The sequence below is a fragment of the Balaenoptera acutorostrata genome, chromosome 12, assembly GCF_949987535.1.
Source record: "Balaenoptera acutorostrata chromosome 12, mBalAcu1.1, whole genome shotgun sequence".
NCBI lineage: Eukaryota > Metazoa > Chordata > Mammalia > Artiodactyla > Balaenopteridae > Balaenoptera > Balaenoptera acutorostrata.
The window spans coordinates 73,008,423-73,031,792 of record NC_080075.1 but is presented as its reverse complement, the minus strand read 5'-3'; the positions used below and the strand labels follow the sequence as shown (position 1 = coordinate 73,031,792).

At 51.1% G+C, this 23,370-nt stretch overlaps 2 protein-coding genes and 2 non-coding genes across 7 annotated transcripts; 3 read left to right on the top strand and 1 right to left on the bottom strand.

The window, feature by feature from the left end:
- On the top strand, positions 1-89 carry TRNAY-GUA (transfer RNA tyrosine (anticodon GUA)). The gene is given in 2 exon segments: positions 1-37; positions 54-89. It is a non-coding gene; the product is annotated as a tRNA-Tyr (tRNA).
- A 354-nt stretch (positions 90-443) lies between these two features.
- Positions 444-516, top strand: TRNAA-AGC (transfer RNA alanine (anticodon AGC)). The gene has a single exon. It is a non-coding gene; the product is annotated as a tRNA-Ala (tRNA).
- A 387-nt stretch (positions 517-903) lies between these two features.
- AGBL5 (AGBL carboxypeptidase 5) lies at positions 904-18,282 on the top strand. Of its 4 annotated transcripts, XR_009009945.1 has the most exons (16): positions 904-1,032; positions 2,157-2,417; positions 2,672-2,843; positions 3,166-3,329; positions 3,908-4,085; positions 4,351-4,529; positions 4,948-5,404; positions 5,908-6,077; positions 6,407-6,542; positions 7,223-7,425; positions 8,053-8,267; positions 15,251-15,403; positions 16,499-16,611; positions 16,919-16,965; positions 17,463-17,593; positions 17,967-18,101. XR_009009945.1 is itself a non-coding variant. In XM_007191304.2 (15 exons), exons 2-15 carry the CDS (start codon positions 2,203-2,205, stop codon positions 18,136-18,138), a joined length of 2,598 nt encoding a protein of 865 aa, XP_007191366.2. In that variant the 5' UTR covers positions 904-1,032; positions 2,157-2,202; the 3' UTR covers positions 18,139-18,282. The 4 variants fall into 4 exon arrangements, 3 of the variants coding, with proteins under 3 accessions (XP_007191366.2, XP_007191365.2, XP_007191367.2); XM_007191304.2 differs by lacking the exon at positions 16,919-16,965 and having other exon boundaries at positions 5,968-6,077; positions 17,967-18,282; XM_007191303.2 differs by lacking the exon at positions 16,919-16,965 and having other exon boundaries at positions 17,967-18,282.
- A 78-nt stretch (positions 18,283-18,360) lies between these two features.
- On the bottom strand, positions 18,361-19,399 carry OST4 (oligosaccharyltransferase complex subunit 4, non-catalytic). The gene is made up of 2 exons (XM_057558451.1): positions 19,263-19,399; positions 18,361-18,596 (listed from the first exon to the last, which is right to left on the bottom strand). The coding sequence occupies exon 1, from the start codon at positions 19,397-19,399 to the stop codon at positions 19,286-19,288; it is 114 nt and encodes a 37-aa protein (XP_057414434.1). The 3' UTR covers positions 18,361-18,596; positions 19,263-19,285.
- Between the last annotated feature and the right edge of the window lie 3,971 nt (positions 19,400-23,370).

Here is a 23,370-nt window from a genome sequence, read left to right as displayed (position 1 = left end):
CCTTCGATAGCTCAGTTGGTAGAGCGGAGGACTGTAGTGGGTAAGCTATAGTAATCCTTAGGTCGCTGGTTCGATTCCGGCTCGAAGGACTTCGTACGATATTTTTAGCTTCCACTCATTCAGAGGAGAAAAGCTTACCGAGAAGCCAACTGAGTTGCGTACGCACTGCAGATGTTCCGTGAAACATATGTGCAGTAAATAGGGTACGGGTACGCTCTCTTGGGGGTTACATGCAAAGGAATGTTAACCTGTGCTTATAAATGAGGCTTATTATTGCTTATGTGTGATTATTATATGTCTGCTTTTAAAAATCTTGCCCACGGTCCCACTGCACTTGAGTGCAGTGCTAAGCTAAATGAATGTTCTGAATTGCGGTCGGTTCACTGGTCAGTGGACTCCCCAGAACAACCTGTAAGGCAAAAAGAAAGAAGCCAGTAACAGCCGGGGGATTAGCTCAAATGGTAGAGCGCTCGCTTAGCATGCGAGAGGTAGCGGGATCGATGCCCGCATCCTCCACTCGGTTTTTGGCCCGGGCACTGGAGGATCCCTGAACCGCGGGAGAGTGGCTGAAGCTGGTGGGTGTTTTGTAATACACAGAGGAGTACGGTAGGCAATCGTCAGCTTCACACACGGTCTTTTTATTTTGCAGGTGAGTCTTTTCCAGTGTCCTTCTTGGTCACTTCGTCTTTTCCTCCTCCCGGTGGGCAGGCCGTTAACCGTCTTCTGAGAAGACGCGGGCGGAACCCTCCCACCGGGCCTGCAGGTAGAGCCCCCAAACAGCACGGGCTCAGGTACCCGCTAAACGTGCGAGGGAACCCCGGCGTGCTGGCCAATGGCAGCGAGCCTTACTGGGCGGGTAGCCAGCTGTCCCCGCGGCCAATAGGCGTGAGACTTCTTGTTTCCCGGCAGAGCGGGGTCCCGGCACCACGGCGCTCGGGTTTTGTTTGGGTCCTGGGTGGAGGGCCTGGGTGCCGGGGCCCAGGTGGCGCCTCGCTAGCGGGAGAGCGAGCGGGATCACCGGCCCGGAGAGAGGTGAGGGGCTCTGCGTGGAGTGCGGGCCCCGGCCCCGCCCCCTTCTCAGCCCCTGGCGGCCCGGAGCCCCTCTGGAATCCCACCCCGCCCCGCCCCTCGCCCGGGGTGCCCCCGGCCGCACCCCACTCCTGTGGCCTCCTCTCTTACCCGCTACGCCCTGCCTTCCTACCCTCCCGCGAGTGTGAGTCCGCCCAGAACCATCCCAAGCCAACAAACCCCACCCTGGCCGGGACAATCTCGGTCCTTGTGTGAGGGTCCTTCAGAGTTGTGGGTCGAGAAGTCATCCCCCTGTCCCCAAGTAGGTCTCTATCGGCCACATTTTTTTTAGGGATGCTCAGAACACCCATTACTAACCCACAACTACCGAGGTAGCTTTTTCAGGGGCCTCACTGCTCACAGGACTGGGGGTGAGGGGGTGGAATAGACCCGTACCCTAGCTGGGTTTGAGCTGCAGTCTCCAGGTGAGCAGGTGGCTTCTGCCCAGTTTCCTTTGGCTTGGCAAAGGCCACACGTCTAGTTTTCCTCCCTGATAGGCACGGGGTAGTAACAAAAAAGTAAGAACCAGCCCTTCCAGGGCTCAGGGGAGCAACAGAAAACTGCCTGGTCAGTACTTGTGAGGACAGAGGAGTGGAGAGAGGAAGCTGCCCATCCAAAGTTAGAAACGTGGTTCTCTCCACTCTGCTCTTCTCCAGAGTGGGGAGCCAGTCCAGGAACCAGAGATCCAGAATGGCCCATCTCTCAGGATGGCCACATGTGGTGGTGGGTGTACCTTGGCTAGATTTGGGCAATCTGACCTCTCTAGCATCTCTAATCTTTGGGCTGCAAAGAAACTTAAGAGTCTAGTGTTTCTCGGCATACTTTAGCCACTGAGTATTTCATTTTGGAATAGCCAAGCTGTGGTAAAATAGGGTCCTTTGAGGTCAGTTATAACCCTTAGTGTGGGGACAGAATACTGCTTATTCTTGGCCTTTGCTGGAAGCCCACTTCTACCTTTTTTTAAGGCGGAGAGAGACTCTTGTTTCTTAGGGCACTCCCTAAGAGCAGCTCTCATTCACCCAGAGATACTCAAAGAACGTGTTTTCATTTTTCTTCCCTCTCCTCCCTACCCCACCATTTTTCCCCAGCTCTCAGGGCCTGAGTGGGGCAGGAGGATGCTTTCCCAGCCGCACCATGGAGCTGCGCTGTGGGGGATTGCTGTTCAGTTCTCGCTTTGATTCAGGGAACCTAGGCCACGTGGAGAAGGTGGAATCTGTGTCTAGTGATGGGGAGGGAGTAGCGGGTGGTGCCTCAGCCTCCACCAGCAGCATTGCCTCTTCCCCTGACTATGAGTTCAACGTGTGGACCCGACCAGACTGTGCTGAAACAGAATTCGAGAATGGGAACAGGTAAGAGGAGAGTAATGGAGGGTAGAAGAAGGAAGAGAGGCTGGCCCCGCACCCCTGCTTCAGTTAGCCCTTTGACTGAGAGTTCGTGCCAGCACACTACCCTTCCCCTCCCACTCCCCCTTCCTCTCCCTCTCTCCCTCCCTCTCTCCCTACCAAGTAGCCCTTTCCCAGTTTGGCTTGTTTCAGCCCTCCCACATCGCTCCTCTCCAACCCTCCCCTGTAGAATGACCTGTCTCTCCTACTCTGGCCCTCAGGTCATGGTTCTACTTCAGTGTCCGGGGAGGAACTCCAGGGAAACTCATCAAGATCAACGTCATGAACATGAACAAGCAAAGCAAGCTGTATTCCCAGGGCATGGCCCCCTTTGTGCGCACACTGCCCACCCGGCCACGCTGGGAACGCATTCGAGACCGGCCCACCTTTGAGGTAAGTTCTCCATGAGGAGGATAGACAGACTTGGGTGCTAAAAGCAGATGAGGGAAAGGAACGAGGAGTCCCTTCGATACAGCGTGCTGGGCAGGCGGGACACCAGGTTTTGGTACCAGCGTCCCTCTGGCGCCAGCTGGAGTCCAAGATAAGCCCCTGCCTCGGGAAGCCTAGAAGGATCTGGCTGTCACGTGGAGTTTCAGAGGGAGGGACGTTGGTAAAAGTGATGAGAGTGTGAGGTCAGTTCCTGGTGACCCCAGCAGGATCTTAGTTCTGACACCGATGGCATGTTGCCCCTCCCTCTTCCTCCTCTGCTCCTCAGATGACAGAGACGCAGTTTGTGTTATCCTTTGTTCACCGTTTCGTGGAAAGCCGTGGGGCCACCACCTTCTTCGCCTTCTGCTACCCCTTCTCCTACAGTGACTGCCAGGATTTGCTAAACCAGCTGGACCAGCGCTTTCTGGAGAACCACCCTACCCATAGCAGGTGCCAGCCGCATTCTTACTCCTGTCACGCCGTCCTGGACCACACGGCACCTCTGCTACTCCTGGAACTTGCCCTACGAGCCCTGAAGCAAAACCTCATCTGTTCTTTTCTCTGTACAGAATGTGGGATTTGGGGTATCTTTGACAGATGTTTCTGTGTGACCTTGATCTTGGCATTACCACCGCTCCACTCCACTTATCCAGCTGCCTACTTCAACCCTCTTAGTATCCCAGCTCCCATCAGTTACCCAGAATTTACCCAGCACTGCCATTGCTCAGCACACATTTGTTTTTCTCCTGCCCCAGCAGAGGCCAACTCTCTGTGTCTATGCAAAGTAGTCTATCCTAGGGCACCATAAACTGGGGAGAAAAACAATAAGTTTATCCTGTCCTGTTCCCTGCATTCTGGCAATGTAGACCCACCCACATCCTCAGCCTCATTTAAAACTGTGAGAGACTGTAAAGCCCCAAAGGTTAGGGTGAAGTACCAGATCGTACAAATCCTGGGCTCATGACAAGGCCCACCTGTTGGTAGGACTTAAGGGACTTCTCCTGGCTTAATGACTTTTACCTTTACAGCCCCCTGGATACCATCTATTACCACCGGGAGACCCTTTGCTATTCTCTGGATGGACTTCGTGTAGATCTGCTAACGATCAGTTCCTGCCATGGGCTTCGAGAAGATCGAGAGCCCCGCCTAGAGCAGCTATTTCCTGATGCCAGCACACCCCGACCATTCCGTTTCACAGGCAAGAGGGTGAGTAGAAATAGCATAAAGGTAGTACCTTGGCCTTTGCCCAGCTCCAGGCACTGCTGGTAGCTTAAGGCCATGTTATTCCTCAGCCCCGTGGACACTGCCTCAGCCTGCATTCTGAGGCAAGTGTGACAGCTCCTACTCCATTTGCAAACTCAGCCAGCTGGAAATCCAGTGGCTGTTTCCACTTCATCCCACCACCATCCCCACATGGTTACCGTGGAATATAGAGCAACTGACCTAATAACTGCTCTCCTCTCCACCTCAGATATTCTTCTTAAGCAGTAGGGTACACCCTGGGGAGACTCCATCTAGCTTTGTCTTCAATGGCTTTCTGGACTTCATCCTTCGACCTGACGATCCTCGGGCCCAAACCCTACGTCGCCTCTTTGTCTTTAAGCTGATTCCCATGTTAAACCCCGATGGCGTAGTCCGGGGCCACTACCGGTAAGAAGCGTCCCCAGCCCGCCTGGATTGTTCCCAGTCCCCTCACGCCCTGCATCTCAATGGAAGACTGTCAGCCTCTCATCTAACGTCTGTGTTCCCAGTCCTCTTGCACCCTAACAAGGGCAAGTTCATGTGGTCCTCCAGTGACCTGAGAAGGAATATGATCCCATCTAGTGGCACTCTCTAGAAGGAGAAGAGCCAGAATCCCCGCAGGTCCAGCTGAATGGAGGGCGCTGTCTTTTAGGTTTCTATGGGATGGGTGACAGCTGACCACGGAGAGGGCCTGGCCTCAATTCTTTCTTTCCTAATGCACCCTCAGCCTCTCGTGTCACAAGTCAAGTCTCGTTTTCATCTACTCTAGTGTCTCCTTCGCTGGCCCAGCCCTCTAGACCCTGCTTTGGTCCTTGTTTCCCTACAGCACAGACTCGCGTGGAGTGAATCTGAACCGTCAGTACCTGAAGCCTGATGCAGTCCTGCACCCGGCCGTCTACGGGGCTAAAGCTGTGCTTCTCTACCACCACGTGCACTCCCGTCTGAACTCCCAGAGTCCCTCTGAGCACCAGCACAGTCCCCATCTTCCTCCTGATGCTCCCCTTTCCGACCTTGAGAAAGCCAACAATCTCCGAAATGAAGCTCGCCGTGGGCACTCGTCTGACGGGGAGAACCCTGAGGCCTGGACACAGACCGAGCCAGCAGAGCCGAAGCACCACAGCGTGTGGATTATGCCACAACAGTCCACTGAGGCTGAGCATCCAGACCCTGACACCATCCCCCCCAAAGAGAGTGGTGTTGCTTACTACGTGGACCTGCATGGACATGCCTCCAAAAGGGGCTGCTTCATGTATGGAAACAGCTTTAGTGACGAGAACACCCAGGTAGGAATCCACAGGTGGTCATGTGAGTGTGGGACATGTTGCAGGCTAGGAAATAAAGGTCAGGCCACAAACGGAGGGAAGGGGGCCTTCTGGCAGGAAGGCCTGGGGCTGCAAGAGGTACAATATCCTGAGCGAGCTCCAGAGAGCCAAAAAGGGGCAGCACTGGGCCCCTCAAGTCTCAGTCATTACGTCATGACCTCTGAAAGAGGGTCAAGCTTTCGGCATCCTAGTCTTTTCTAGGGTTTGGGAAACCAGGGGAGGAGGAGAATTTTGCATTATTGGAGAGAAGAAGGGCTTAAAAAGAGGTAGAATCATACCTTTCCAACACCTAGAAATATTGTCAAACATTCAGTGAGAATTTACGAACACTGACTACTGCTGACGGTTCTGAAGGTGTCTGCTGTGTTTAAGGCACGTGGCCGCATGCTTGGCATCTCTTCCTTGTCCCCATCCCTTCTTTCTCTGTCTCTCCTTCTGAGTTGCCTTTTTCCTCGCCCAAACAGGTGGAAAATATGCTGTATCCAAAGCTCATCTCCTTGAACTCAGCCCACTTTGACTTCCAGGGCTGCAATTTCTCAGAGAAGAACATGTATGCCCGAGACCGCAGAGATGGCCAGTCTAAAGAGGGAAGCGGCCGGGTTGCAATCTACAAAGCCTCAGGGATAATCCACAGGTTGGGTGGAAATTGAGATACAGTTTGTGAAATAGCTTCCCAAAGAAAACAATACCTAGTCGAGGGCGTTCAAGGGGCAGGGATAGCCGAAGTCTTCTCAAAGGACAGATTCACAATTAGTGTTATTGTCTTTAGTCTGGGACACTAAAGGTCCCTTTTGGGGACCTTCTTAGGTATATGATAAAGTGCCAAGGTCAATTGCTAGTTGCTAGGGATTAGCACTTTCTGTTTGTGTATATTTTTTCCCAAATGATTATCTCATAGACCACCTAGTCTGTCCCCCCATGGTTCTGTCCAGATTCTGTCTGATAAATGTCTCTGTGTCTTAGCTACACACTTGAATGCAACTACAACACTGGACGCTCAGTAAACAGCATCCCTGCCGCCTGCCATGACAACGGACGTGCCAGCCCCCCTCCCCCGCCGGCCTTCCCCTCCAGATACACTGTGGAACAGTTTGAGCAGGTATGCATGCAGGGGATGAGTGGGGAAAGGGAAACCGCCAAGTCTGGAAAGGCCTTCACTCTTGCTACCTGACTCTAAGGTCCTCTGAGGAGAGCCGCACCACTGTCGCTGTCTCATCTCTCAACCACTGTGGTTGTCTTCCTCGGTTAATAGGCGCAGGCCTCTGACTGTAAGAGTACTGAGAGGATGAGTGGGCACTATTCTGACCTCCCCCCAACCCCGCCATAGCGAATCCCTGAGCACATCCGGGTCAGATTCTTCGCCTCTGAGCTTGTCTTCCTCCTTCTATTGCATTTGTTCACTACTGACCTAAAAGTACCCCCTCTGCAGAGGTACCTGATGATCCTGGTGTCCTAGGGCACACAAGAGGAGTAGACAGAGCTGTGGGTTATCGAAAAGATCCCAATGCCTTCTCCTGCTGGGAGAACTCCTGCCTGGTGCCAGCCAGAAAGCCCACCTGCCCCCGCTCATAACGGACGGGGGCCCCAGATGGGCAACAGTTCAGGGAATAGCTCTAACTCCACTTGCGATAAACAGCCTGAGCACAAAGGTTGGGATCTTCATCGAGCAAATGTGAGGCCAGCCTCTCCTTCCCTTCCCCTGTGCTGTGCACCCCAAACCAACACAGCACCCTAGGTTGGAAGACCAAGACACTGAGCCAAACCAGACTCTCCCCACAGGTGGGACGAGCTATGGCCATTGCAGCTCTGGACATGGCAGAATGCAATCCGTGGCCCCGAATTGTGCTGTCAGAGCATAGCAGCCTCACGAACCTCCGGGCCTGGATGCTAAAACACGTGCGCAGCAGTCGAGGCCTGAGCACTACTGTGAACACGGGTGTCAACAAGAAGAGAGGCTCTCGAACTCCACCCAGAAGTAACAAGTAAGACCAGCAGGGTGGAAGGGAGAAAGGCTGTGATAGTGGAACAGGGCTCTAGAGCGAGGAGTTCCAAGGAATTTGTGTGATTCCCAACTTCCAAAAGGACCACATGGTGAATATTTCCAGGGGAAACTTAAATTAGTAAGATCAGTGCATTTTTTGGAGAATGGGATCCTCTTCCCTTTTACCTGGAGCTGCATACTTCCCAGATATCTGAAAAGCAGGCTAGGGGATTCCCTGCTCCAGAGCCCTGCACAAAATCAAATACAATTAGGGTGCGGGTGGGGGCAAGTCTCAGCTTCCAGTGGTTGTGAATGACTGAGGGGTCCAAGGGCAGCACCAAGGCATTAAAGGGGAATTCGCTGGGAGTTAAAGCTGCCCAGGGACAGCCCTTATGGCTCTTAGCGTATTGTCTGCAGGAGCATGTTGTGTGAACAAGGGCTCCCAGGCATCCTGAGATGCCCCAGGTTAGGTACCTTATCCATGGACGTAAATCCCTCCCTGCTCCCTTGGAATGAGTCCCTGTGCCTTTTCACTCCAGAGGTGATGCTTTACTGAGCATCAGACCATGGGGAAAGACTTGCAACAACCTCCCTGGCCCAGGGTTAACTGGCATCTGTTTCTTTGCAGTGGACTGCCTGTTTCCTGCTCTGAAAATACCTTGAGCTGCGTGCGAAGTTTTAGCACTGGCACAAGTGCTGGTGGTAGCAGCAGCAGTCAACAAAATTCTCCACAGATGAAGAACTCCCTCAGCTTTCCTTTTCATGGCAGTCGGCCTGCAGGGCTGCCAGGCCTGGGCTCTAGCACCCAAAAGGTCAGCCACCGGGTGCTGGGCCCCGTCAGAGGTAAGCTAGTCTGGGAGCCCCTGCAGCAGGTGTTCAGTTGTTTGGGGCATTGCTGGGGGAAGTGAGAGCTTGAAGATACACACTTGGCCTGGGACCGAGGGGTGAATCAATAAAATTAGTATATAGCAGAATCTACAGCCTCTTCTGCGACCTTGGTGTTCCCTGCGGCACGAGCTCCAGACGGTACCGTGTATGGCATAGGCGGGAGTCCGTGGTATCTGGGTTTCAGCAACTGCTGGGAGGCAGGAAAGTTTCCAAGGAAGAAACACTGGCTAGAGCAGGGTCACACTGAGACGTGGAGCCTCCACGTCAAGGACAGGGTCGGTCTTGTTGGGAGGAACATAAGGAGATGTCCTCACAATCCAAATCGCAGCACCATACAAAGATGGAGAATCCTATCCAGGGTCTCTATGGGCTGAAATTGTTCCTGGCTTCAGAGCCTGTTCAGAAAGTGTTATCAGAAGGATGCCAGCTCTTCCAAAGAAAAATGGAACAACTACAGACAGCTCCTCTTCTAGGCTTACAAAGCAATAGTCTAGCCCCTTCCAGCAGTGGTCACAAGTGCTCAGCTGTGCCCCTGGGTTTGGCCAAGGAGACCCTGCTTGATATAAGACAAGAGATTCTGATAACACTTTCAGATGTTCTACCCGAGAAGCTCCATAGTTACCTCTGCTTATGTTCCAAGCCCCACTCTTAAGAGAGTCTGTCTTCATTGGGAAAGGACACTTTTGCACACTGTTTGATAGAAGGAGAGTATTAAAGCAATAATAATGCCTTATATTTAAATAGCATTAAACAGTGAACAAAAAAAAAACAGTATCGCATATTTATTTCATTTAATCCTCACAAAGACCCTGTGGGGTAGGTGGTATTTCCACTTTTCTGACGAGGAGACTGAGGGTGTTTGAGGGTAACTTGTCCAAGATTGCGCAGCTATTAAGTGGCAGTTATTCAAACTTAAGTCTTTTTGTGTTCCAGTATGCTTGAGTTTCCCATCTTAAATCTGTATATTTTTTCTTCTTTTAATTTTTCCTTTTAACTCATAGAAGGAATATTGGCACCATAAATTCTCCTTCCCTGACTACAAAAGGGAAATAGTAAAGAGCCTTTCCTAGGTCCTCACTGGAGGATTCTAGGCAGTTTTTAGTCAATATTTTATTAACATCTTCCCTGCCCCCCTGCCAAATGCAGAGTGTTGTATTAAGCTCCTTGAGTGAGAGACATGTATTCTGTTTCTTTGTTACTTCCCCCAAATAACTAATAGAAAATAGGCATAGTCAGTACAAAGTAATTCCTGGTTGACTGACTTGAAACTTTACGGGGGACACAGGGCAGTAAACACAACGTAAAAGCACACACTCATTATAAACATACAGGGAACGCGGGGAGCCACTGTTGTAGATAAGCACAAGAGTAACCACCCAAAGAATGATCATTGAGAAATGGTTTTGAAGAATGGGTGGTGGTGTATGGTTTTAACAAAAACATTGCAGCGATGACAGTGATAGCCAGGACCAGAGCTGCCGCGTAGAGAGGACCACAAGCAGGCACACTGGCTGGTTCGAGGGGCCAAGCCCTTCCCGTGGAAATCAGCAAGACAGGTGGGTGGAAGGGGCCGAAATGTCTTGAAAACAAAGATGATGCGTTAACGAGACATGGCAACGACTGTGTTTCTGAGAATGATGGGAACAAAAGATCTGTTTAAGAGAGCTATCTGTGAACTGTTTGTTTATATATAAATCAAGCAGGGACGGGGAGGTGGGATCCTTGCAGTAGTTTATACATGAGATAACTAGTGCCTATACCAGGGTCTGTGAATGTACATACTAGAAATAGAAGTGGCAGGCTTCAGTGGTGGTGGAAGAGAGACTAAGAGAGCTTCATGGCTACAAGCTAAAGGAAAATGTCATGATGACAGTAAGACATTGTTGGAAGAAAAGTGCTGAGTTTATCTACTTTAGACGTGCTTGGATGTCATGGGCTAGCTATATGGAGGTGACCTACAGGCAGAGAAAGGGCCAAACTGTAGAAAAGATGACATCAGGGTTGGATCTAAGAGTCATCCACGTACAGGTGAAACCAAGTGAGAAGCCATGTTCCCCCAGGTAAATGAACTTAGAAGCAGAAAGAGAGCTGGTCTGAGTACCAAGACACCCTAGGGACTTGCATAAATATTTGTAAGAACTAAGAAACTATGTCTCTAAAGTCAAGGGGTCAAGAAGGTTCCTAATAATACCAAACAGGAATACTGTAAGGAGTTGAAAGATCAGATCTGGCAATCTTGACTCCTGTTCTCCTGAGCATTTGCTGGTGCTACAGTTTTACCACTTCATCTCAAAGTCCCTGATAAGACTCCAGGATGGGAGACTGGCCCTGGCTTGGGATAGGGACTTGTGATGCAGCTGTGGTATGTGGACATGGCATCTTCAACTAACCCTTAGAAAAACTTCCTTATTTTGTTCGTGTGATTTATCCTATGCTGTAGCTTTGTGACATTTCCTGGTTCCACACATCTGGCCCCTGGGCCTTTGCCACATCTGGGCATACTTTGTCTTCCGAGATAGGAAGAACACGACCCTCATATCTCTAACTATAAAAGCAGCTATAAATATACTTTCCAAATCCCAAAACTGGGATTGCGTTGACAAGGTTTTTTTTTTTTTGACTTACCAACTTATTTATAAGAAAATTCCCACTAATGTATAAAAATTTTATCACATTTAACCGTACGTTTAATTGACTATCCTTTATTGGCCAGAACAGAACATGAGATTGGGCTACCCAGAAAATTTCAGAAAAGATCTAGGTAGCCCAGCCAGAAGCTTAAGTTAGAAGTTCAGGGAACTAGTCTGGCAGGGTCTGTCCTCGGAGGCTGGGGGTGACATTTTAGAAGCCAAAAAGTAGCCAACTTGGGGTGAGCAGGAATGTTGCTGGGGCAGGAGGCTGGAAGAGCCTGAGCAAGCCTTGCCTCCCAGCGCCCCTGACCATAGTGCCAGGATCCTCCTTACCTCGTTCTCCCCCTGCGGCAAAATAGGTCCCGAGAACCGCCTTCCCAGACCCGTGGTCACGTCCCTGACCGCGGGGCTCAGAAGCGCAGCCGGCACTATCCGCACCTGCCACCGAGGAGCAGGAGGGAGAGCTCACTGGGGAACAGCTGAAGTAACAGCTAAAGTGTGCGATTTCCTGGTGCAAAAGCAGATGCAGACAGCTCAGAGGAGGACCTGCTGGGGAGACGGTGGATAGTAAACGAGCTCCTCCTTCTGTTGGCTATGTATTGATGAAAACAGGGCTCGGACTAGAGTGAAGCCAGTGAGGTGCCTAGGACACACGATTTAAGAAGGCACTCGCTCTCAGGGTCAGGCAAGGGCCTCCTTAAACTATGTACTCTAGGCGCCTCACTCGCCTCATACTAGTCCTGGCCCTGGATTCAAGCAAGTCTCACTCAATAACTTAAACTTATTCCCTAGCCCTCCACCCTACCCAGCGGGATACTGGTGTAAAAGACAAGGGACTTAAGTAAAGCGGGGAGCCTTCAGCCATCAGCCTGCCATGGCCACTCTAGTCCCCCCCAGCTCTGGCACTTAAAGCTGAGGTTACCAGAATTCTCTCCTGGCCTCTGTGATGCCTTGTCTCAGCTGACCAGCAGCTTCTGATAGAGCAGCTAAAGGCCAATGGTGAGTGGAGGCTCCTTTGAGAAGTGAGTCAAAGGACATAGGAAGAGTGCCTCCAGCACCATCACCACTTTCACTTTTTCCCCTGCAAACAAAAGTTTTGTGTTAAATAGAGTAAAACTTATTTGATGGCAGGAAATGTCTCCTAACACATCTATTTATTCCCTTAGCACCTAGCACCACGCCTGGCACTTATTAAATGATCTGCAAATATTTGTTGAACAAATAACAGGCAAGAAGTTGAAGCTGAACGAAGGCTTGTCTCGCGTGTCCACCCCTCACAGGGCATAAATCAGGTCTGCGATCATCCTAGGGATCCACTGAGATCTGCGGTGCTACCTGTAGGGACAGTTCTAAAGATGTTTTGGAGGGATGATGCACGACCTAGGCACAGATTACACAACTGCTCCTCAAAATTGTGAGCCCTTAGAATATCCATTCTGACTCATACATGGTGAGGTCAGTCCGGCTCTATGTCTCAGGCCTCTGCCCCAGGACTGTCCTGCCTCTCCCAAATGGAACCTAGCAGCTGATTATCATAAAACACCATCTCATAACCTCTAGATGCAGAGCTGTTCACATTATCACTTGCACTCAGCCTTAAGGCACTGTTTCTCTAGCTCAGAACCAAGAAAGAAGAGAGTTGGGGCTCCTCCCTTTAATTCTTGTCACAGTGGAGACTGGGTAGGCCTGGATTATACCAGGGCCCAGAAGCCAAAACATGAGAAACCGGGCTGTGTGCTCATGCTGCCAAATTCACAGGCAGCCCCCGAACCTTAAGACAGTCTTTTAAGTGATGACGTGTTACCTTTAAATGCCTTCTACTTTCCAGATCAGGCCTCTCTCCTAAACTAGAACCTGTCTCCTACCCTGAAACTCTCTTTAGGGGCAGGATTCCTGAGTTGTATCCTTAATATCTTTCCCTTGATCCTTACATTTCACATTGGCATTTTTTATATCATTTGCCTGTTTTGCTTTGTATCTTCTTAAGTGCCACTCAGTTCCTTACTAGAACCTACAAATGTCCCAGAGGCCTTCACTCAATTTCTAGCCTGCTCTCTTATCCTTCCTTGGGGTGGGGTGAGGCTTCATCCCTTAACATGGTTTCAACATCCTTCTGTGTATAGATATTTCTCAGATCATCTATTTCCTGCTATTTCCCCCTCTGTCATTAAAGTTCATTATTTCTGCCTACTGTGCACTATCACTTGACATCATCTTGTCATCCCTGTTTGAACCGAAAAATTACCCAGGTCTAGGCTCTACAGTGTCTCTAAGTCATTGGTGGTGGGTAATGTTTCGAGTTATGTGACTGTGGCCATGCGTCTCTGACTTCGGTTGTTTTGTTGACATCGCTGTGCCAACTCTTACTAGCCCCCTAAGGTCTGGTTGTTTTTGGCTCCTGTGTGTGGTCTTAGACTCTAATTGGTACCCAGCATCTTGGTAAACTCCTCAAAGCTAGAGTAGCTTCCATCCTGAGATCTCTCCCTTTCTTCTCGTCCTTATTCATACAAGTATCAGTTTTTTTAAAATTTGGTTTGGGACCTTCCAGAAGTAGCCTTGTCCCTGCTAGTGTAGCTAGACAAGGTAAAGTTACTGTCACCTACTTCCTACTTTAGAGCCTTTTCACATGTAACACATGTTGCTTTGTTAGAAGTCAACTGGCATCGTGGAACCACCATCGAATTCAGCTCCACAAAGGTTAATAGCTCATTCCGTTTGAGAGCATTTGGTACCTGCTCTCCCCCTGTGATAAGGAAGGACCTGCCAAGCCTGAGAATCTCCCTACCTCACCATCTACCCCACTGGGACCCCACCTTTCAGAATCTGTAGCAGTGAGGCTCTAGCTACAAAGAAGGGACCAAGAGAGCTGCCCCACAGAGTATAACCATATGCCCTTAGACAGGGATTGTTGAGTCAGCTTACGGTCTACAGTGGGTGTCTGCTATCCGGGTAAACAAAATGTTTATTAAGGTCTCTGGTTTTCCAGGCAGTACTTTACAGGCACTGGGATGTACAGTATTGGAAAAGACAAGGTCCCTACCCTCAAGAGACTCAAGTTCCAATTAGAATATTAGCTACCATTTATTGAGCACTTACTATGTGCCAGGCAGTATTAAGTACTTTACATGTACTAATATTTAGTTAAGGAGACAGAAACCATAAACAATTACTAGCCAAGTGAACAAAGGACAATGAAAGAAAAGAGAAGAATTAATTCTACTGTTAATGGTCAGCGAGGCTTCACAGAGGTGACATTCGAGGTGGGACATATAAGATGTCCAAAGTTTCACTAGAAGAGGAAACAGACTTTGCAGAGGAACCACATAGCTAGTAGCCCTAGAGGCTATAGCAGAGGGTGTGAAGGATCAAGTCAGCATCCTACTAAGGATGTGTAGACTGGACCCACAGTGGGCGGGGCTCTGAATGCCATGTGAAAAAGTTTAGACTTCATCCTTTAAAAGACCTTCAGTATCTCCCCCTTGCCTGAGCCAAAATGACTTTTGATCAGGTCTGTATTTTAGAAGAATAATTTCTGGCACCTGTGTGAAGGATGGATTGTAAAAGGGAAGAGACTCAAGCTGGGGAGGCCAGTGGGGAATTTTTTTCAAAAGCCTGGATGAGAGATAAAGACCTGTATCTGGATGCTGGCAATGGCAAGGGTGAATAAAGGAGGAAATCAAGTGAAGGCAGAGGGAGAATTGTCCAGATTTGGGTTAAACACAAATCTAAATGTGAGGGAGGAGTCGAAAGATGAAACAAGGTTTCTAGCAGATTTTTCACCAAGATAGGGAGAACAAAAGGAAGGAGGGGAGAAAATGAGCTTTGTTTGGGTCATGAGGGATTGCCAGGTAGGAACATCAGTAGACAATTAGAACTGCAGTTCAGGAAAAAAAGGGCAAGAGGGAGACTTGGGAGTTTTGAGTACATAGAGCAGGAGAGAACCAAGGATAAAATGGTGGGGGACACTGACATTTAGGGGCAGGACAAGTAGTTGAAAAGGGGCAGTTAGGGGGAAGAGGAGAACCTAGGGAAGCCAAGCTCAATAACTTCTTTGCCAGAAGAATGAACTGGTGGGTGAGTAGGCTAGCTCCAGAGAGGTGAAGTAGGATGAGGGCTGGATGAAAACTGGACAGCTGGAATAAATTATTAGTTCTTTCTACCCATCTTAGACTTACTTCAGAAGAGGGATGCTGGTGTGATGACAAGCTTGAAAACAGGCATCTGCTGACAAGGGAAAGCCAATGGGGCGGGGGAGTGACAATGCCTCACTTATTTGCCCTTTTATCTGCTTTTGTCCCTTCCACTCAGAGCCCCGAAGCCAGGACAGAAGACGGCGGCAGCAGCCACTGACCCATCGCCCTACTTCAAGCAGCCCGGCCCCGTCCCCAACTCCTGTTAGTTCTAACACAGCCTCTTTACACATGGGCTCCTGCCTACTGCCCAATTCACTCAGCATATCAGGTCTGTACCCACTGCCACTGAAATCTGGGTTGGCCAACCTCCTTCCTTCCCTACCTTCCAGGGCATAGGCCAGACTCCTGACTAGGCTTGAAGAAGTCCCTCCGGCTCTGCTGCCACGTGACCTGGACCTCATTCCTGACTTGATGTAATAAAGGCCACTCCAGACCAGGGGCATCAGTTATCCTCCTGGATTATCCTAAATCCCTAACATCAATGCCCTTGTACAGGAAGCTGGAGTTTAGTGAACATCTTTGTGTAATAAAATAACAGTTACCACTTATTGAGCGTTTACTATGTGGCAGGCACTGCTCTAAGCACATTATCTCATTTAATCCTTACTTTTACAGTTGAGGAACCTGAGGACTTTTCCTACCTGCTGTTTATTCAAGCTCCCTGACTCCAGGAGCTGGGCAACTTAGACAAAACTGAAGAATGAAAACAGCATAGGCCTTTCACCTGTCATCACCGCCAATGTTATGTGACCATATCATCCACATAGAGCCTAGACCGTCTGTCTGCTCTCCTTTTAAGTTACAGACCCAGCCGTGTAAAGGACTGGACGGGAATGATTTCTAAGACTCCAGCCTAACATCTTCTACCTCCCTCAGAGCCCACTACTCCCAACCTGTTAACTCTCTTCGATGGGTAGCCCTGAATCCACCAGTCTTGGGTACTGCTGACTTGATCCTTAAATGCTCACACATGTGACTAGGATAACTCTAAGGTCTATAAATTCAGAGTCGTTCAGCTTGAGTGGATTCTGATTCAAGCTCCAAGTTACTGATCTACCCCCCGGACCAGACTAGAGCATGCCGTGCTTCTGAACCAGGGGCGATTTTGCCAGGCAGCGGACATTTGTGTGACAGGAGAGATTTTTGGTTGTTACAGTGGGGAGGAGGCAGGGGAAGAAATGCCATCTGCTGAGTAGAGGCCAGAGATGCTGCTAAACATCCTGAAACACACAAGGCAGCCGCCCACAACAAAGACTTATCCAGCCCAAAATGTCAATACTGCCAATATTGAGAAACCCTGATCTAAAGGAAGTTACCTCTTCTCCATGGCCCCATCCTGATATCAGTTTCCTTTGTTCCCTAGGGAGCAGCTGCTCATTCCTATCCTCAGGGGACAAACCAGAGGCTGTCATGGTGATTGGGAAAGGTCTGCTAAGGGCTGGACCTCGGATCCCCTGTATCAGGACCCGACTACAGGTAACATTTTTGGGTCTTCCCCAGTCCCCAGCATAACAACTCTGGCAGAGCCCAGCAAGGCGCTGTTCACCTGGGTAGTGGGAGGGAAAATGCCCAGCACTGCTTTACACCCTCTCCCCACAACCATAGCAGAGAGCTGCTCTGATGCCTGAGTGCCTGTCTGTCCAGTGCTGCACCCCCGTCCCCTTCAGCCAGGTCTCTTGCTTGCTTCCAATCCCAGTATCCCTGCCAGACGTACCCTAACCTCAGCCTGCTAGCTTTGGCTTTGCCTGCCCCTGCCCTTAGCTTCTCCTCTCTTTCTGCCCAGACCTGCCCGAGGAGAGTTCCCGCCAGGAGGGGTCCCGGATTCCCCAGGTAACACATCTGGTTGCTGCTCCTAGGAACAGCTGTACCACCAACTGTGATTCTGTCCAGATCCCCATACTAGGTTGACTGAAGTTGGGTATAGGCAGAAGCTGACTGGATGGGTGAAGCTTAAGCTGCTCTGGCAGGGGCTGAGGCAGTGAAGGCTCTGAGGTAGACCTACTAATCCTCCAACATCTTTCTACACCGTGCTTCTCTACTCAGCCAGATCTTGACCGTGGTATAGCCATGAAGGTTAAATGCTGGACCCTTTTGACTCCCCTAGTTAAGTAAAGCTTGGAATGTATAGTCGTAGACTGAACCCAAGAGTTTTCTAGCTATCATCCTGCCCTACCTTCTCAGCTAGGAACAGTGCCCAGGAACTCAAGGCCCCGGTACCCGTGTTGACACCTATATTACACTCATACGCGTGGATACTAGAAGGAAACCTAGAAGCAAAAAAGTTCATGGAAGAATCCAGCCTCATAGCCTACCCCCTATCCACACAGGCTAGGCCCAGGTTGGGCCGGGGCTCACCGCCGACTCGCAGAGGGATGAGAGGCTCTTCGGGCCCCACGTCCCCTATCCCCCGGACCAGGGAGAGCAGTGAGCCAGAGCCGGGACCCTGCTCCGTACCACGGTGAGCACCAGGGTCCAACTCTTCACCCCACCTCTCACTTCTATCCCCTTATTCCCATTTCTGCCATTCAGGATCATTTTCTTCCTTCCCTTCTCCCTTTGACCCCCGAAAGACTAAATGTACCTTCATTAAGAACCTAGTCCCTGACTTTTTTCCCATCATGCTGTCAGTCTTCACTCCAACAGACAAGAGAACAACGTCTAGTTAGGCCTAAGGAGCAGGCTGGTCAGACCATTCCTATCAGACCACTGTGCAGTGCTCAACCTGCCTGTCCTCACCCACCTTGCCTCTCTTATCTCCCAGCCCCTGGCTGAAAGACCAGAAGAAGGGCGGAGTTTTCACAACCCTGACTCCTCTCTCTTCTCTGTTGCAGGCTGCCTCAGGCTGGGCCCCCGCGGCCCCGCTCTGCCCCTGCCTTTTCTCCTATTTCCCGTAGTCTGTCTGACTCCCAGTCCCGGATTTGTTACAGTGGGGGGCCCCTGGGCCAAACTGAGGTTTGTTTTGTCCCTAAATCTCCTCCACTCACTGTTTCTCCCCGGGTCTGATGCCTTGACCTTCTTGCCCAGCACATGACCCCGAGATGGGGAACACAGTGAGAAATGTGCTAGTCGCCTTTCTCAGCTCCTGATTCCATGTGACAATTATAACTCCTTGGAACGCCAGCCACACTGTTCTGAGACATTGCAGAGCATCACCTTGAGACAGGACAAAGCAGGGACCTGCCACCCCTTCCCTCCCTCCACAGCACACGATTTTGGGACCACAAAAAAAATCTATATTTTTATATTGGGGGGAGGGAGTAGAAAAGAAAGTAGCCCTATGCTGGGCCCTATTCAGTGGCAGCTTCTTGTTCCATAAGATTAAGGAAGACTTTGAGGAAATAAAAGTTGTTTGGAAAAATCCAGGTGTAGTTGCTTTGTATGTTGTGATGGGTAGAAGGGATGAAGTGAAGTATGAAGGCCCCTCACACCCTCCATCTTGCCTCAGACTATGTCCTGGAACCCTAGAAAAGAGGGGGAAAGACCTGAGGTAAGGAAAATGCTGCAGCTTTCCTCTGGGGCAATCCTTCACCAATCAGCTCCCATCCAGCCTGTCCCCCCTGACAATTCTCGCCCACACTTACGGGTTGGTTCACAAGACGTTCATACAACACACACACCCCCCCCATCCCATTCTTCTCTATGGCTTGGGTCTACACTAGCCAACCCCTAAATCAGTGCCCTGTGCCCCTGAAATAGAATCCTCCTCTATCTTTCCAACCCCTCACAAAAAAAAAAATTATGCCTAAATAAAAGCCTAAACAACCTTGGAAAAGTGAGTACTATTTAAGTGAAGAGCCTAAATCCTCTTACTTGGACGGCATCCTCAGTACCTTTATTCCTTCGGGTGTCAGTACCTCCTTGTACCCGTACTATCAACTTGGGCATCTGGGGACCACATGAAGATGGGGACTGAGAGAGTTTCGGGAACCCACCCCGTTCTAGCAGGGAGCAGTTTAAGGGGGAAGGGGGCAGGGCACTCGCTGCTCTGTGCGGATAAAGGGGCCCAGTTCTGGACAGTATCATGCTTGGCCCAACACTTTCTGATTTGAAGTTTCGAACCCTTCAGGCCCTGGCGCGGCCCCGCCACTCACTCTCCGGGGCTGGGCGCTACAGCCCCGGACCGTTACCTGGGGCGGAGAAAGCGCCACTTTCATTCCTGCTTCTTGGGATTGTTGACGGCCACGTAGTGATAGAGAACGACAAGCAGGAAGAGCGACACGCCCAGCATGTTGGCGAAGATGGCGAGCTGCACGTCCGTGATCATGCTGCGGAGAAGAGGAGGGACTGAGCCTCGGACCGGCGCACTCCTCGCCCAGACCAGGACCCGTCCTCGCCCCACTGGCCCAGCCACCGTCGATGGGCCGTGGACCGCGCCTGCGTGCCTCTCACCTGATCAGCAGGGCTCGGCTCCGACACGGTCTGCGGACTAGCTCGAGGTAGGAGACCTGGGCCGGAAGTTCGCTGCTCCAGCTCAGTCCCAAAACAGCCACTTCCGGCCGTCAGGCTCGGCCGGTAAGGGCTCCCTAGCCCCCGCGTCTCGCCTGCTCCCGCGGCGCACTCGCGAGGGGCGGGGTCTTGGGCGGGGCTGAGGAGGGCCCGGCCGCCGTAGGGGGCGGGCGGGCTGCAGACGCCCGCCTCGGACGCGGCACGGCGCAACTGGGCGCTGTTGGCGTGGTCCGGGACGCGGTTAGCGGCGCTGGGGCCGCCTCCTTGGAGCCGAGGAGTGGGCTAGAGCGAGGGTGCGGCGGCGGGACCGAGCGGGAGGCTCGGCCTGACCCTAGACTCCGGCACCCCTGTCGGTCGCGGGCCCCCATGCTGCTGCCCACTTTTCGCTTCCTGGCCCGGCCAGGTGCTTCCTTTGCGCCCTGCCCTCAGGGCCCCCTCCCTGGTCCGGGCGGCGGGGAGAGGGGTGAGAGGCGGTGCAGAATGAGGACAGGGCTGGGGCGGCCGGCTAACTCTCCTCGGCGCCAGCCTTTCTGCCCCATATCCGCCAAATAGAACGATCCTGCCTGTGATCTGACCAGTGCCTCCCTTCCGCACTCCCTCCCTCCATCCCACTCTCAGAGGTGGGCGTCGGAAATAGGGCGGACCCTCCCGGAATCAAAACCCAAACCGTGGGACTTCAGCCAAGTGGGAAATCACCCCCCCGGATGTGAGGGAGGGGGGAAAGGAGGAAGGGCTGGGACCAGCAAGAGGGGTCCTGTGGGTAATAAGCAGAGTGGGCCACCGAGGAGAAAAAAGAAAAGATGACTGTGGGTAGATGGCCGAGGGTCTCTGGTGAGGGGAGAGGCAGCCTGGGGCTCTACAACCCTCTGCCCAGCCAAAACCTACTCCCCCCCACCTCCTTGCTTTCCCTCAGCTTCACCATAAAAGGGAACGGCACTGAGCCAGGCTGGGGCCAGGGGCTGGGCTGTTTCTCTGGAGCTGTCAGGGGTAATGGAAGCCAGTTGCTTTGCGGTAGAGGGGGGCCAGGGCTCAGGGGACGCCTCTGCTTCTCTGAGCCAAAGAAAACTACAGGAGCTTCTATGGGGCTGGAACAGCTGGGTAAGGGGACCGACTCGCTGCCTGTGTGCACGGTGAGCTAAGGGTGCACTAGCCCGGAGTGGGCTTCCCTAGCCTGGGACCATCAGCAGTTTGTCCTCCATGCACCAGCCCAATGACTCCTAAGCTTGGTCTCAGCCTTTAGCAGTCTGTAGTTCCCTGGCCTCCCCTCTCATCACCCAGCCCCCACCCAGTATTTCCCAGAAGTTTTCTGTTTAGAATCCCAAGCCCATGTTGCCTCCACATAACGGTGAAATCCCAGCCGTGTACTCGCTCATGTGTCCCCTCAGTGAGCAGTCTGTCCCCAGCTCTACTCTGGGAGAATGAAGGTCTAGGTCTTAAAGGATTACACACATTATGCTTTGCATCTCCTGGAAATTTGAAGCAGATCCAAGTGCAACCAAACTTTTAGATCTGTTGAAACACAACTAGATCCTGGAAAGTAGACTTTCTAGACTAGATGACATAAGAGAAGGCCTTGGAAGTGCTTCAGCTTTCCAAGGCTGTCCAGAAACCAGCTGACCCGGGTGCAAAGTAAACTAGACTCTCAGAGCTCAAGGGGGCCTTCAAGGTCATTTTATGAAGAAGGAAACTGAGGCCCAGAAGGTAATTGACTTGACCAAGGTTCTACAAATGGTTAGAGACATTGTCACCTGATCCTCCTTCCTCTGTTGCATACTCTGTGTCAGACTGTGGACTCAATAGGTTGTCCTAGGGTCAGGGGCAAGCGGAAAAGGATTTGTTTTAGAACCATCCAGAAATGTCCTTCACCTCCCAGAACATCCTGTGCCTAGGTCAGCGAGTCTTTATCAGCCTTGAATGGGTCATTTGGCCTAGTGCCTGGAGGAACACTTTAAACAAGTTAAAAATGGTCTCCAGGACTAAACTAGACTCAGCTAAGAGCTAACAACTCCTGAAAAAAGCTTGGGTGGAAAAGTATGTGGGAAGTGAGACAGGTGAAGCCTTATCCTGGGGGAAGTAGGAGAGAGAGGATTAGGGGGCACGTGGTGGTGGTGGGGGAACATGTGGAGCTTAATCTCTGTGATCAGTGGGACAATTTCAAGCAGAAGACATAGTCAGGATTAGGCTCAGGAGTGAAAAAGCAACAAGACCTGGAAAAGGGGCACTGGGCCCTGCGTCCAGGGAGGTTGGCTCCTAAAGTATTGTACCTGTGGGAAGGGTTGGAAGGAAAAAGAAAATGTGTGCATTTGTGCAGGAGTGGACTTTTGCTCAAGAGTCCCCACAAGCTGGGATTGCCATCTGGGTTGGCATGACCCAAGGCCCGGTTGATATTATTCCCCCCTTTTTCCTCCCACTATTCAGTCTTCTGACAGAGGGTGGTAAGCATAAAATGCTCCTTTCTGGGCTGGGGCCCCTATCTCTCTGGCCCCAGGCACAGGAGCTCATTGCTCAGTCAGTGATGGTTGACTGAATGAGTTAGTTGCCTGGTATAGCCAAGATTTCCCATTGGCACTAGACCCATGGAAATCTGTCTTGGAGAGATTATAAAATAGATCTTGTCCTAGTGCCCCAGGGACTCTTAGCCTTTTTTGGTCTCAGGAATTCTCTTCCAGTCTCTTAGGAAGTTTGTGGCTGCTTATCGATACCACCGCCACCACTGCATTCCCTCTAACCTTAGTCTCCACTGCAGCCTGCTTGCCCAACACCTCAGGCCTCCCCAGTGAACCCACTGATTTCTTTGAGATCTCTAAACATTCATGTCAGGCCCTAGGTCTTGGCTCCTAATTACAGGACTAAATGAAATGCAACCTACTGCCATTATATTTCAAAGGCAACATTTTTGACTTGACACACTTAAAATACAACAGATTTTGTAACTTAAGGGGGCAGGCAAAGGAACGGGTGACAACTGGGTAGTCACAAGATGGCTGGGATGACTTTTCAAGTTGCCAGAACCTCCTGAACGGAGAAGACGGGAAAGAGCAGAGAAAGCAAACCCACAGCAGCAGCCAGGGCCACCTGGAGGGGAAGTGAGTTAGCTTCCTGCCAGGGCCAGGGCCAGGGCCTAGGCTGCTGCCTTCCACTGACAGCGACTTTGAAATCAGGACCTTCCAGGACCAATTCCTTCACGTCTCCCTAGGTGCCGATCCCCTCACCTCTAAGGAACAGCCACAAATTTCCATTTCTGTTGGTTCCAGTGTTTACTTTCACCATCCTGTCTTTTCACCAACATTTCTCCCAGTCATCAGGATCATATTCTGGGCCATAGGACCTCAGAGGCAGATCACTCAGATTCACATTGAAGATTTGCTGGCATCCATTCTTATAGTTTCCAACTATTGCCCTGCAAATGGTTCCCAGAATCAAGACCCACACTGCTAACCATCTCCTTTGGACGTTTATTTCCATTGAGATGTGTTATTCTCATCTTAAACTCAGGATGCCCAAACGAAGGTCATCTTTCTTTCCTTCAAACCTGCTCCCCTTCTCGATTTACTCATCCTGGCTCAAACCCTGGAAGCTTCTGTGGTGTCCCCCTTCATCTGGTCCGTCATTACCCAGGCAGTCACCAAGCAGTCACAGCCTTCTCTTCCAAGTCTGCATCACTTTGCAATGTAGAATTTGGAAGGGACCTGAGATGACAGAAAGATAGCAGACCTCCGGTGGAGTCAGGGGGTTTGCTCAAAGTGATAACACTATTTAGAGGAGGAGCTGGAACCAGCATCCTTGTGC